Source organism: Hylobates moloch, unplaced genomic scaffold (genome assembly GCF_009828535.3).
Source record: "Hylobates moloch isolate HMO894 unplaced genomic scaffold, HMol_V3 SCAFFOLD_1, whole genome shotgun sequence".
Lineage (NCBI taxonomy): Eukaryota > Metazoa > Chordata > Mammalia > Primates > Hylobatidae > Hylobates > Hylobates moloch.
The window spans coordinates 34837414-34852757 of NW_026652276.1; the positions used below are offsets into that span (position 1 = coordinate 34837414).

General features: G+C 43.7%; 1 protein-coding gene across 7 annotated transcripts in view; it reads left to right on the forward strand.

The window, feature by feature from the left end:
• Window positions 1-3508: 3508 nt before the first annotated feature.
• The window catches only part of KLF7 (KLF transcription factor 7), a 94824-nt gene continuing 82988 nt past the window's right edge, over window positions 3509-15344 (forward strand). For 3 of the 7 annotated variants that reach the window (XM_032754754.2, XM_032754757.2, XM_058439211.1), the window contains exon 1: window positions 4773-5321. In XM_032754754.2, the coding sequence (XP_032610645.1) occupies window positions 5220-5321 (102 nt within the window). In that variant the 5' untranslated portion in view covers window positions 4773-5219. Of the gene's footprint in view, window positions 3639-3933; window positions 4020-4772; window positions 5322-15344 lie in introns of those variants that run through there. The other 4 variants (XM_058439199.1, XM_058439201.1, XM_032754755.2 and 1 more) reach the window with 4 other exon arrangements.

Below are 15344 nucleotides of genomic sequence, written 5' to 3' on the forward strand. Positions count from 1 at the left end.
CCTAAAGAGTAGGTCTCAACAGTGAGCTTAAAATATTCGCTAAACCATCATATAAACAGATGTGCTGTCATCCAGGCTTTGTTCTTCTATTTATAGAACACAGGTAGAGTAGATTTAGTATAATTCTTAAGAGCCCTACAACTTTCAAAATGGTAAATGAGCATTGTCTTCAACTTAAAGGAACCAGGTGCATTAGATCCTAACAAGAGAATCAACCTGTCCTTTGAAGTTTTGAAGCCAGACATTGCTTTCTTCCTCTAGCTATGAAAGTCCTAGAAAGCATCTTCTTTCAATGGAAGGCTGCATCATCTACCTTTATCAGTGATTTTAGCTCAGTCTTTTGGATAATTTGCTGCATATTCTACATTAGTACTTGCTCCTTCCCTTGTACTTTAACGTTATGGAGATGACTTTTTCCCTTAAACCTCATAAATCGACCTCTGCTATCTTCCAACTTTTCTTCTGCAACTTCCTCACCTCTCTAATCCTTCATAACATTGAAGAGAGTTAGGGTTTTGCTCTGGATTAGGTTTTAGCTTAAAAGAATGTTGTTGCTGGTTTGATCTTCCATTCACACCACTAAAACCTTCTCCATATCAGCAATAAAGCTGTTTTGCTTTCTTATCATCTGTGTGTTTATTGGAGTAGCATTTTTAATTTCCTTCAATAACTGTTTCTTTCCATTCACAGAGTGGCCAACTGTTTGGTGTAAAGGCCTAGCTTTTGGTCTATCTTGGTTTTTGATATACCTTCTTCACTAAGCTTATGTCTAGATTTTGATTTAAAGAGATATGTCACTCTTCCTTTCACTCGCACACTTAGAGCCATAGTGGGGATATTAATTGGCCTAATTTCATTATTGTTGTGTCTTAAGGAATAGGGAGGCCTGAGGAGAGGAGGGGAAGAGCCAGTTGGTGGAGTAATTAGCACGCACACACACACTAGTTATTAAGTTCTGTGTCTTATTTGGGCACAGTTCATGGTGCCTTAAAACAATTACAATATTAAAACTGAAGATAACTGATCACACATCACCATATCAGATGTAATAACAAAAAAAGTTTGAACTATTGTGAGGATTACCAAAATGTTACATAGAGACACAAAGTGGGTACGTGTTGTTGGGAAAATTGTGCTGATTAAGACTTGTTCCAAGCAGGGTTGCCACAAACGTTCAATTTATATAAAAAAGCAGTATCTGCAAGGCATAATAAAGCTATGTACAATAAAATGAGGTATGCCCATATAGGACAGAATAAATGTATTTTAATAACATTGAGTTTTATTTTCAAATAAAGTCTTAAGCAAACCTTTCTTCACTGATTGGTCTGAAATTTGGTCCCAGTTTTAAGTAGATTTACTTTTGAGGAGTACTAATCACACTGGGATAATAAAGACTTCCTATACTAATGAAGCAAAACTTTACTGGTGGAAACTGCCTGATGCCTTTAATGTGTGTATTCACATATTAAATTTTTACTATTTTATTCTTAAAATATCCTCATTTATTTCTAAGCTCTCCCGGGTGGGGGGATAATTTATTATTTACTCTAGGGTGTTTCCTATAGGATTACTTCCAAAGAGTGACATTATTAGAAGTAAAATGAATACCTCCCAAGGCAATACTCGTGGAGAAGACAGATTTTGGAGTCAATTTGGAGGCAGACCTGTATTCTAATCTGCTTTTACCCACTTACTAGACACATGGTAATGAGCAAATTACACGCACTCTCTAAACTTCAGTATCTTCATCTATGAAAATGGAGCACTAATAGTTCCCTCACAGGATTGGGGAGATCAGAGGTATGTGTAAAATACTAGGTACAAAGAAGGTAATCAGTAAGTGGTAGTTACAACAGTGCAGTTTATTTTGGTTTGCTGAACTGCCAAAGTTCTCTACTTTGTACATTTGGATACCTTGCATGTGTTTTACAATGTGAATCTTGGGTCTCTAGGCTATAAAAAGTAGCTAAATATAACTAATATTGAAAATGTGCCTTTCAGAATGCCTTGCTGCATAAATCTCTTAAAATGAATCTAAAATATTCTACAAAGCTTGGAGCAAAGATCATAATGAGGTTTGCGGTATTTGCTTTGTAAAATTTTGGTTGAGTCCTTCTGCAAGTCAGGCGGCTGATAGGTACATAGGAAAAGTCTCGATGGAAGCCCCCTCCTCCGGCCCCACCCAAGCAATTTTTGTAAACACACATTGACTTAAAGCTGAGGAACCCCATTTTTCCCCATACAAAGCTCAGTGCAGAACAGTGTGGGGAGTCAGATGCTCTTGGATTTGAACCCGTGCTTGACCACTTCCAGGTTGTGAGACCTTGACCAATTTACTTAGTATTTCCAAGCCTGGGTATCTTCATCCATAAAGTTGGGGATTATAAAAGTACATACCTTGGGGCTGTCCTTAAGATTAAATGAGACACTGCATATAAAATGTTTATGCACATACGGCACATTCGAAGTGCTTAATAAATGGGAACTGTTATTTGTAAAATCTTCAAACTCACGTTAACCAATATGTCCTATTTTATTCAAAAATGGTTATAATGTAACACACACAAAATAAGTTCACTTGAGTCTCAAGTACCAAATTATATGGTTGGTCTTGCCTCACCTTTTGCCTCTAGTTTTCTATACCCAAGTTCCTTTCCTTCCCCTATTATTCACGAACATGTTTTTCGCCCTAGTGTTTCTCAATGGTTCCTGCCCATCCCCCCAGTTGAAATAGCATGGGGGTCAGGGGAGAGCATGGAGAAGGGAAGACCTTGTAACAAACTAGCAAGGGGTTTCTACCTTTCCTCTATCTCCAAGATTCTATTAATAGTATATCCTCCTAAGGGTCCTATTAGTTTACATAGCTCAAGTGGGGAGACAATGATAGCTAATATTTAGTATTCACCTAATAGCGTCAGATACTATGCTAGGTGAGTTATCAAAGATATTTTGACACTTCATAACAACTAGACAACGCGGATCCCACTATTTCTGTTTCTGAGATGGGTATGTAGAAATTCTGACCCAGTAATTCGCTCAAAGTCATGCAGCTATTTAGTTGGCAGCGTCCTTGCACATCTAATTGCAGATGCATCTGCATCTACATTAGAGTAAATGTTCCAATTATACTCATACAATGAATGCTATGAATCTGGCCAACAGAATTCCAGACACTAACAAGTAAATAAATCAGGCTTTCCTCAATCCCAGTAATTCATGTTTAATATTCCTTGGCAAATACTGAATTTCAATCTGTGCTTGTTTCACAGAGTAGAATCTTTCAAATGTTGTGTTATCGAGTCCTACATACTCAAAGGGAGGGGAAAGACAAGGAGGGTGATTAAGGTGAAGCGTTTCTTCCATTACTGGTAGAACGAAGTTTCTCATCTCTTAAGCACCGAATTCTGCAATCATTCCAAAAGTGGAAGCTCAGCTCACAGCGCATTTTGGGGAAGCTTAAACCACACTAACCATTTAAGGTCAAGCAAACAATTGGCCAACCCTAACGTGTATTGTGCAGGGTTTTCATCTCAGATGTAACAGATCTCTGTCTACATCCCAACTCCAGAAAACGAGAAATCGAGTTCCTCCTCTCACCATCGCAGCTCTGCAGACACCTCGCTGGAGACCCCATGGTGAGCCTCACGTAAAGGCCCCCTCGCAAGCTGCGCGCTCCAGCTTGCGCCCCACGTCTACCTAGGCTCTCTCTGGCCTTTTTAACGCACAGTCGAGCAACAGGCCCCTTGCAATCAACTCTAGCCGCCAGACTCCCGACCAGGTCTCTCGCTCGGGCTCGGGGTCAGAAGGAGGCGCGGGAGCGCGGCGGCGGCGGCGCCCGCGGGGCGGGGCGGGGACTGTGCGCGGACTGTGCGCAAGCGGGGGGCGGGCGCAGGCCGCGGTCTCGCTCCGTTCCCCTTTGTTCTCTCCCATTGTGTGGCACTTCCTCCTCAGGCGCTTCTTCTCTGCACCCTGTGGGGAGTTCGGGAAGGGGCCCTGGATGCCTTTTCTGCTTTTGAGTACGTGAGGACCTCCCCGGCACCGCCTCGCGCGGGTCCCTGCCCCGTGCCCAGGCAGAGGCGGGGTGGCCAGTGTCCTTCCCGCCCCGGCGCCCTCGGCGGCTTCCCCGCGGCCCCCTGCGCCGCGCCCCCTCCAGGAGGCGTCCTGACCCCGCACTCTGGATTTTCACCTCCCGACCGCCAGCCTCAGGGCCGCCGCGGCGACGCGCGACCCCTTCCCTCTGAGGGGCGCGAACTCCGGACGCGCCGGACTGCGCCAGGCATCTAGTCGAGGGTCGGAGGCCGGCGACCAGCCCGAGCCCAGCCGCCCCGGCGTCCCGGGAGCTGGCGCGAGTGTCGCCACGACCCTCCCCGTCCCTTGCGCTCGCGCTCCCCGGTCGCCGGGCGGCCGCCTCAGCCCCCTTATATAGCCCTCTAAAAATAGCTCGCCTTGCACCGCCTTGTAAGGCAGCAGGGAGATCCGCAGCGTGCCAATCCGCGCCCGCCGCCAGGACCAAGCCCCGCCCCAGGCCCTGATCCGGGCTCCCCATTGGTCTTCAGTGACTTCATGAGCCCCCTGTTTACCTTACATGGTCACACGCGGCCTAATGGACGCCCTCCTCCGAGATCCCACGGCTGCGCGGAGAACCGAGCGGAGGGAGGGAGTTTGGGGAGGGGGAAGAGCAGGAGGAGGAGAAAAGGGAGGGGGAAGACTACAAACTAGCAAGGATGGGGGGGGGGGTGGGGAGGGGGGAAGGGGGGGGGGGGGAAGAGAAGCGATCGCGAGAGAAAAAAATGCAACCTCCCAAAATAAAGAGCAAAGATTGCATTAGGAGCGAACAGCGCTGCAGAAATAGATGGCAGCTTCGTGTCAGTGAGTTTGCATCCCCCTTCCTGATCCACGAGCTGGAGTGATTAGAGCCCTGGAAGGGAATTGTTACTCCCGTGGAGAAGTCCCCTTTTCCTGGCAGTCGTCTGCACTGTACACGCTGGATGCCTCTCTCCATCCACCCCACTCACTCGCTCCTCTCTCACCTCCTCTCTCCCTCTCCTGCATTGATTTTTTTTTTTTTTCCTTTTTAGTTGACTGAAACAAAACAAAACAAAAGGGCCACTGGATGTCTGCCTTCTTGGGGGGTGAGCCAGACAGACTGACAAACAAACAGCCCCAACTGTGTTCGGGGGAGGGTTTCGCCTCCCGTTTTGCCCGGCAGCAGCAGCATGGACGTGTTGGCTAGTTATAGTATATTCCAGGAGCTACAACTTGTCCACGACACCGGCTACTTCTCAGCTTTGCCATCCCTGGAGGAGACCTGGCAGCAGGTGAATGATTTAAATTACTTGTGTAAATCGTGTGGTGGCGGCGGAGACGCAGGGGCTGCGTTGGTGTGGGCTCTGGGTTGAAATTTTTGTTTGTTTGTTTGATTTTTTTTCTTCATTTTTGGCTGTCTGTTGTTGAAAATGTTTTCTGAAACAGTCATCTGCGCTTACCTCTCCACCCACCCCTAACCTCGTAGTGTGCCGAGCTGAGCAGCCGGTCCGAGCTGCCTGCGTTTCAGTCGCCAACACACATCCCTGCGCACACGTTGTCGGGTTTGCTGTCCCCTATCAGAGACCTGCCGAACTTCTGGGGTTCGGAGGAGCCGGGTGGGAAGGTGGTTTGGGGTGTTAGGAGCGATTGTTGACAGGGACCACGTTCTCGCATGCATGAGCTCTACCCACTTGGTACCTGAAATCAGGTTCATCTATTTCAACTGGTGCTTACGACCATCGGATGGGGCGCGGGGGAGGGTGGGCAGGAGCAAAGCGGAGTGTTTTTCAGTAATTAGCGAGTGTCAATAAAGAATAGGAGCTTGATTTTGAGATTAGAAGGTAGGCAAAAGAGAGAAGAGCCCAGTGACAAAAGATACTCAAGGAGGACGGGAAGATGTAGCTGAGGCTGACAATGAATTGTAGGTTTTCCCAGTGTGATGCCTCCAGAAAGAGAACACCCTCTATGCGTGTCCTTGTTTCTCTTTTTTGTTTAGGGTCTTTCTCTAGTTAGGCACACAACCTCGGACAAAGGCTGATGTGTGCTTCCATGCCTCTGACTTTGTCTTAGAGGACTAGTTAAGAAACTCCTAGGATGCTGAAGGGCACCGATGCCAAGTTGGCTAGCCGTCCCAGGGAGGATGAAGCGGGGCTGGTGACAAGTTCACTGGGCTTTGTGAAGTGGAATAAAGAAAGTGCTGGTTAGTGGAAAGTGCTGGCTCTGCTGCGGAAACAGTGGTTTTTTTCAGCAGCGATTAGGAGCTGCTGAGGGGACATTCTGCAGGAAAGATGGTGGGTGGGGGCGGGGGGACACGGGTATTTAAAAATTCTACAGTGTGCACCATGGAAAGTCCAAGAAGACAGTCCGGATTTGCACATAGGAAGTGTGAACTTGTACAGTCCGTCCTGGAGAAACCCGCTTGCCCTTGGGGGGAGGGCTGTGAGAGGCTCGGTGTGTGGCTGCTCGTGTAACTTCTTCGCTTAGTGACAGCAGCTTGTTAAGGCTAATGAACGGCTGAATTTCCTCTGCCGGGATCCAAAGTAGGATTTGCCAGCTTGAGGCTGAGATGTAACAGTCTCTGCTTTAGCAAAAGAGGTTTGGCTTTTGGTATAAGGAGCTGAGTGGCAAAGCGGATCCTTTAACTGTACCATTGTTACTAGTTCACTTCTGGTCAGAGGCTGTGAGTTTTCCTCCAGGTATTGGCCTCTGGTGTCTGTGTGTCCACATATGCATTCTTGTCCAAGGACGCGAGCAGATGCTTGACTCTGTCTCTCTATAAACACATACACAGTTCACATATTTTTCGCATAGAGTCTTTCTTCAATGCATCCTTTTCCTTATCCTTAACGAGAGTGTATCTCATGAAGGGTCTCACTGGATCTTTTTTTCTTCCTTTTATTTCCAATGCTAATTAAACCAAAATGTTGCCTGAATTTCATTTTCTGAAATAGTCTTCATTTCACACTGTCAGCCCACTGGTATGGAATCGGTTGCATATTAACAACTGTCTAGACAGGTTAGAGAAGGGAATCTGTTGATTTAGTCAGCCTGCCCAAGGCAGCCCTTGTTTGTGACTAACTGTTAAGCAGTGTTAGAAGGAAGAAAGTTGGCTTTATTTGTTAGAACGTTCCCTACTGATGAATCATGCAACTTTGTTTTGGTTCAAGTTTTCAGAGTAGTAAAGCCAGATTTGGAGGAAGGTCTCTTCACAGGAAACCTGCTTTTCTAGATCTGGCTAGACCATCCAGGACAAACTCTAGATCTGAAAAGAAACATCATTGGTTTGACAATTAGAGGATGTATTAGATCTATTGTTTCCTAAGAAGCCATCTCTGCTCTTCCTTCTCCCCTCCTCCCCCTGCTCCTCTGCCTCCTCCCACTTCAGGGAAGCTCTAGTTTAGTTTCTACAGGCAAAGGATTTTTCACCCCTCGGAACCCCCTCATTTCTTGCCTTAACCCTCTCCAACTGCCAGCCACTCTCACCTTAAAACCCTTAGCCAACTTATTCAGCGGCATGCTTATAGCCAATGCTGATGCATAACTTGTGGGGAAGCACTAATAAACAATATATCACTCCAGTGAGCTTTATGCTGTGGACTCCATAATCACAACTGCTCTACATAAAGACGACTAGGACCATAGGTTTACACTGATGACAGAACCTTTAACCTCTATCCCTTCCTTCTTCCCCCTCCCAAAACCGTCTCGCTGCTTCTGAGTATAAGGGGTGGTGATGGTGATATGCAACTGTTAGTTCCAAATCAACTATCAGATAATGAAATTTTGAGACTCTTTTGCTCAAAACAGCTCAACAAGATTTCTGCAAAGAACCCCAGACAGGAAGAAGTTTCCTTATGCTCTGGAGTAATCAGATTTTAGAGGTCAAATGAGGAGTAATTATTAGATGTTCTTAAAGTGAACAGTGTACCTGGGCTCATGGAGATGAGCAAAATGTGGAGATTCTGATAATCTGACTTGGTTTCTAGAGAAAGAGTGGCTTCGATGATAAACTCAAGAACATTTTACATTTGAAAATTGAAGATAAACGATTTGGGGATTTTATTTTAAACTTAAGATATGGGATAATTGTCCTGCCTAATAGTCAGTGAGCCTGTGACAGTGTCAGTGACTGTGACAGGGCCACCTCCTGTCACGGAGATCCTCGTTTTGACGTTGGATTTTCTGGCAATGATGCCTTAGCCACATAGCTCCAAGTCTGAAAATAATCGTTGCTGGTATAATTCTAAAATCCAAATGGACTTCACACATTAACGGCTCTCCATTCCTGGGCTCTGACTGCATACTTAAGCACTCGGCCCAAGTAACATCATCTTTCTGCCTGTCATATAACTGTAAATTACACTGTGCTTATGTGGTCTATTATTTTATAGAATTCAGCTGACGCGCAATTCTTAAGACTAGCCTTAAGTGCTTTGAAAACTTGCAGGAAAATATCCAAGAGCTGTCTGAGCAAAAGTAGGAAAAGGTCAAGGGTAGGACAGAAACCAGAGTTTCTTATGGGGTACCACTTGATTATGGGTAAAGAGAAACTCATTCATGACTTTTTTTGCCAATAGAAATCATGATCTTTTTTTTTGGACACACTGCTGACTTGGAAAATAAAAAGAATTTGATACAATACTTTTATTTTCTTCTAGAATATACAAAGACTTTTAGAACTTTTATATGTTTTATCTCTAGTCTGCTATTTCATGAGTTCAGGTCAAGCAGTGATGATCTAAGTCTTATTTGGACTTAGCTTTGCATCGTGTCATTGAGGAGCATCGCATGTTTGCTTGAAAAGTCTTATGGAATTATGTTTGTTGTTAATGCTGATTCATAATTGGCAGATGGGGTCAGTTTGAGGCCTCTCTTTGCTTGGAGAAAATTTTCCACTGCTACTGGAAACAAATAAATAAATCATAGAACATTCTTCTCTCCTCCCCCATTCCCCTATTGTTTTAAACTAATGGCATACTTGGCTACTGTAAGGACTAAAGTGTCCCCTTAACACTGCAATTTCATCTTGGTTTCAGGCACCCTGAAACAGTTTTTATGAGGGCCTTTGGTGTAAGGAATCTCTAGGGGAAAACCTACAGAAATGGTTGCATTCCAAGAACAGCCTCATGGTACCAGGGATGGGATTTGGTCTGTGAGCCACACAGCTTCTCCTTTTATGTGAAGATCTTGCCTTTGCACTTCCTTCTGCAGGCCTGGGCCGCCAGGTGCTATATCAGCCAGGAAAACAAAGCAAACTGTAGGGTCTGTCCATCCGCAGGTTTGCCTCAGTCCCCAATTCGCAGAAAACCTTGTCATGAATTAGAATTTCTTGGCAACAGCACCACCCAGGGAAATTTGTAGACACAAAGGAGCCTTGCTAGCCACACTGAAAGGATAAAATAACTGTTTTTTTTGTATGTGATTTGTGTGTTCTTCAGTTACTGTAAATCTGTTTCTTTATTTGAAACAGCAACTTGGTAGATGAAATAAAAATATAACTGCCCGTTACCCAGAATTTATCTTTATGAAGATGCAATCACTAAACAGATGTAACTCTACAAATGAAAGCACATGTGACTGCAATCAATCACACACTTAGCCTTTCTTTAATACATTCATTTCCATGTTCCTTTAATAGACACATCTTTGTGTAGATTCAGGGGCTTCAAACATTATCATTCAGTCTACCTGTTTGCAGTTTGGTATTTTAAAGTGGGCAAACATTATAATGCAGTTATTTTTTACTACATCTGTCCTTAGTAGGGGGGAAAGGAAGTCACTATTCTTTGTTCTCCATGAACTTCCCACCCCCACTCCTTACCCTGAAGAGAATGGGATGTTGGGGTCCCATCCATTTCAAAGGCAGAGCAAAAGATGCCAGATGACAGCCTTGCCCTGAAATGATTTATGTATGGGTATGTCAGAGACCTTAAGCATCCAAATGTGAGCTGCTTCTTTCTGCCAGCCCATTCTAAACATAAATGCCAGTGGGGGCTAATTTGCCTCTCTACTTAAATGGAGATAGTTCAGAGAGGGTCCTAATGGGGCCTTTAATAGCCATTCTTTTATGAATCTTCACATTCTACTCTCTTCAGAGAATTCTTGTGTTTTAACTTTTTGAGTACAAGAAGACATTACAATCTTCTTTAATTGCTGTCTGTGCCTGTTGAGGAAAGAAGAATACAATTTCCTCTGGCCAGTCCCGTCTGGCTCAAGTTGATAGGATAGCTGGTCTGATTCCGGATGGGGTTGGTGGAGAGACCCCTTATCTTTTCATTTTATAGTATCGTGCAATGGACTTTTAATTATCTTTGCTGGACCCCACGACTGGCAAATGCAGAAAATGGCTCTGTGATTCCAGTTCACTTGATGTATCAGTTAGCATATGTGTTAGAATTGCGATTTGCTGAAAGTTTAGGACAGCTCCCCAACTTAACTTGAATGGTGCCAGAGGGTGAGGGGCAGAGATTTCCTCTGTCCAGAAGTCCCTTTGTTCTCCCAAATCAACTGACTGCTTGCTTAGCATAAACGATTGGGGGTGGGGAGGCGGAATGTTTTAACCCCAAAATGCCAAATCTTACCAAGTACAGTGATTGGAAAACTCAACTACTAATGGTGTTAAAGTTGGTGAAACAAATTATAGTGTCTAATTATTCATGTTACATGTAACATTGACAAGTTAAAAAGCACTGATCTCTGTTATATTGTATCCTCATTGTAGAATATACATATCCTTATTCTATCTAAAATTCCCCAAATAAACAAAATGTTGCCATTACTGGGACATGCTTTTACCTAAGATTGTTCGTGATTTTGCTCTGCCCCACCTTGCCCAGATTAGTTCCTGCTAATTGGCAGAATTATTTCTACCACCCTACATCCCTTTAGTTTTCCTTCTCGGGGTATCTGGTGTGATCCTAAGAACTTGGTCCTTTTTAAACGAATCATGTCCATCCCCCCTTCATTCAAGCAGTACCACATGCTTGATATATAAATGTTACAGCTGAGCGTTTGCAGTAGCCTTGAGATCTGAGTCTAGTATCAGCCCAGATGAGGTGGGAGTGACTTCTGATTTCAGGGGGATACCATTCCTCGTTGAGCTGGTAGATGGACCTAGTCACACCTTGTGGGATTTTTGTTGTTTATATTCAAGTATAGAAAATATTCCACAGTAAATACTTCATTCCTTAAGCCCTTTTTATGTGCATAATACTGTATTTGGGCAATGCAAAATTGAATTGGATATAGATTCTGCCCTCTAGGAGCTTGACTCTAGTAAGGCAGAGAAAGCATGTTCAAAATTAAGTTAAACAGAATAGAGCATGAGTGCCAGAAAGAAGTAAAGAAAGAAAGAAACATTCAGTTCTGTGTTGGAACACTGACCTGTGCCTATCTGTATTACCCACATTGTTCCAACCTTGTTTATAAAACATGCTTGAGATTTACCAAGTTCTGTTGTGAAAAAGCCTTCAGCTAATGGCACGTCGTGGGCTGGATACTTTTAGGGCAGATGAGTATACAATGTGAATACACATGTCCATAATGGCCAGGAAACAGCGCCCATGTCTGTGCCATTCGGAAATGATTAGAGGTAATTAAAATAATTAATGTAGAGCCATATGTGATATCTATTTTTGAATGCGGGTGTATTGACATTTCCTGAGGGTCATTCTGAAAGTCAGGTTCTCAGCCTTGTACCAAAGCGAGGAACACAGAATCTCAGAATTGCAAATCTTGAAAGGGTCTTGGTTTCCTCAGCTCTAAAATACTGGGTTGAACTAAGTGACTGTTAAAGCCAGATGAGGCATTGCATTCTCCAAGGTCACACAGCTTATTAACACTGATGGTTTCAGGGCCCAGGACTCTCAGATGCCCAGACCAGTTTACTTGCTTTCTGTCACCTAAATACCCCTTGACTCACTTCTGATTCTTTTCTTTTTCTTTTTTGCCTTCAAAGGAGGCAAGAAAATTCCCTGTTTACTTTTAAGAGTACTGGTACATGGAATTTTGGGATTGGCTAGGTTCTAGACCAAGTTATTGAATATTTTGGAGAAGGCTTGTGTAATTTGATTCTTTTTCCACTTTTAATGTGTGGTAAATTGGAAAATATACACTGTACCGAAAAAATAGCCCCCAATTATAACTCGAGTCTTATAAAAATTATTGTCATTTAAATAATAACAAATGGAGCGGGAGTATGAAGGGTATGCAGTGGGGCATATGTTGTAGGGGGTTGGATGGAATATAGAACTAGATGGAAGTAGAAAGCAATAAACGTGAAATTGCTTTGTTTCTGACACTTCACCAACAAAGAGAGTGCCTGAAACTTTACCAGCAACCTATGTGCCAGTTTATGAAAATCTTTTGAAATGTTTTTAAATTCTTGAGAGGGTTGTAATAAGCAGTAGTGAAGAAACTCAACCTCTGAGAGGTTTTTCAAAAAGTCTTTTGAGGTCTGATGGATGAAGTAGGCCTAATTTTTACCATTGTCCCTAATGAGGAAAGGAAAATGGAAGGCTCACTTGACTTTTTTGCCCCAGTTTTTCCCCAGTTACTTTTTGCCCTTCCCTACCTCCTTGAATCAGTAGTTACGATGGTGAAAGTTCTCTCCTGGAATGTGTCTCACAGATGTCTTTCACCTCTAACATCTCAGAGGTTAAAATCCCCTTCCCAGTTCAGGACTTCTTCATCTCCTCACAGCTATACTCTACATCTCCACCTCCAGATATTTCCCTGGGTTTCAGGCCCTCAATTTTTTCTAACCGGAAATAAGCAACAAGCAAGATGGGCTTTGGGGTTGTTCTACCGTCACTTCAGCTGAATATGTTCTAAACCCCTAACTCATCAACTTCTTCCATGGACTGCTTCCTTTTTCCTGGCTTCCCTATTTCTTTTAATAATGTGATTATTCGTCTCATGATCTAGGTTTGACATTCTAGTCATTGTAACTCCTTTCTTTTTCTTGAATCTAATAAAAAATTAGATGAAAAGATCTAATTAGCAGAAGTCTAAAATTAGTTGAAAAATCCCACTGACTTGGCTTCTGAGGTGCTTTAGCATCAGCCTGTCGTGGATGGCACCCTTGGCCATTGCCTTGCCACAATCCCTGTCACCTCCCTGGACTTACCCTTCTGCCACCATCACCCCAGGTGGCCTGCTTTCAAACTGTTCATGGCTGCCTCTTATACATAGCATGAGGCCAAACTTCCAAGAGTCAGGGTGTTCCAACACTGGGTCTACATAATATTTGCAAGTTTCCCCCCTTTTCACGTGTAGTAAATGCCATCCAAATTAAGTAACTATGCTTTTCCTGCTTCTGTCTTTATTTTTGTTGTTTCCTTTAGCCTTTTTCCTCTTCCTCCCTCTCCCCTTCCTGATTTTCTTTGTCCAAGTTCCACCCATCCCTTAACTTTCAAATGGGTGCCAAACTCCCTCCCTTGCTACCAGCCAACTGTAACTGCTATGATTTCCATACTCTTTTGCAGAACTTTTTACTTCCTTGTGAGGCTTTACAGTTTTGAGTTATAATAAAGCTTTTTTTTTTTTTTTATTCTCTGTTGTGTTATTTTTCCTGTTAAGTCTATGCTTTAAGGAGTTGATGCCTTGGGTATAGTTTTGGTAGTGAACTTTTAATGTATCACCTGCTTCTTAGAAAGCTTTGCACACTGTGGGCATTCGATAGTTATTTGAGGAGCATGTTATGACTATGACTTAAGATTTGACTATGCCTTTTTCGGTGGTTCTCAGTCGTGGTTGCACCCCAGACCAATGAAATCAGTATGTCTTTGGGAAGGACCCAGGCATCAGTGTTTGTAAAGCTTTCAGGCAATTCCAATATGCAGCCAAGGCATTGAGCCATTGATGTATAGAGGGTTTAATGGTATATCAGAGTTGGGGTTATCTACTTCTTATATTGAAATATTTAATGACTTGTGTAATTTGGAATCCACAGGGAGCAGAGGTTTATAGTAAAACAGGATCATGCCGGTGGATGTGCTTCATCTGGCACTTTCGTTAATAGCAGCTGCCCAAGTGTTGTTTCATCCTTCTTGCTTTGCTTTCCGTCACCCTAAAGTGTCTAAGGCAGTCTGTTTGGCTCACATTTCCCGTGACCCATCAGGAGTTTGCTTAACCTGGTCAAGTTCCGTATTTGGAAACTTCGTGGTGTTGGGCTTTAAACTCCAGCCTTGCTGGGTTTCAAATAATTCATTCTCAGTAGGCCCTTGGCCATGATTTTCCACTCACCTCAGCCTGCTCCATGGTTTGAAAGGGCTGGATGCATGCATGTACATCTGTTGGATGATGCTGGAGAGGCATTAGGTAGCAGCTCTCCATTTTCTTACTGACCAACCACAGTGTTTGGAAGTAGACTCTGTTTATAAAGAATTTCAAAGGATCCATCTTTCTAGTAAGAGGAGCAAAAATAGACTGTGGAAGAATTGCTGCTGAGGACATTCAGGCAAGGAGGCTGCCTTCACACCCATAGATGGCTTAGCTCCTGTGGTAATGACTGTGGGCGTGTGGTGATCTTCACAAAGAAGCCTTAGAAACGCCTCTTTTTCAAACTGTGATGTTTGCAAAATTGTATGTCCTGTAGCTACATCCTTTCATCTGTAAACTCTCTTTGATGGGGGTATGGTTGGCAAGAGAGAACATCAGGAGAGGAGCTTAGAGCTCAGGGTTGAAGGATGCCTTTTGGAAAGCTCAACCCAGCTGTGAAAACGGCAATTAGCCGTGGAGCAATTGCCCTGCAAGGGAGTGCCCACCTGCTCTTGACCCCGTTCTCACATTCACCTTCCAGAGCCGAGTTAGCAGGAATTCAATGGAGTGGTCGTAACATTGGTGCTTATTTTTGGAGAGGCAGCAAATTTGCCCAGCATACAAAGGAGTGGAAATAGATTCTTTCCACCCCAACACCCCCTGCCTTTTGAGCTTTTAGCCTTTGTTCATATGGGCACTACAGACCATGTTAGTGAAGTGCAGCTTCTGACTATGGTGTTGAAGGATGTCTTCTGTGAGGCCCTACGCAGAACTGATTCCCCTGAGAGTGATGAGATGCTGCTCAAGGTCAGACCTGAGTCGACTTCATTTCTTCCAAGATTGTTCAGCCCTAATTTGTACATTCTCCTCCTCTTCTCAAGGTTCTTGCTTTTCTTTAATATGGATCAAGAAATGATTTCCTCTGTGATGGGGCTTTTCATGTTTGCATATGAGAATCTAACAAACATCTGTGTTGAGCTTTTGTTCTGAAGGGCTCAGGGTGTTTTGCTCCTGGTCTTTTGTCATTGGCACATTCTTTCTGTAACTAGGGAGCA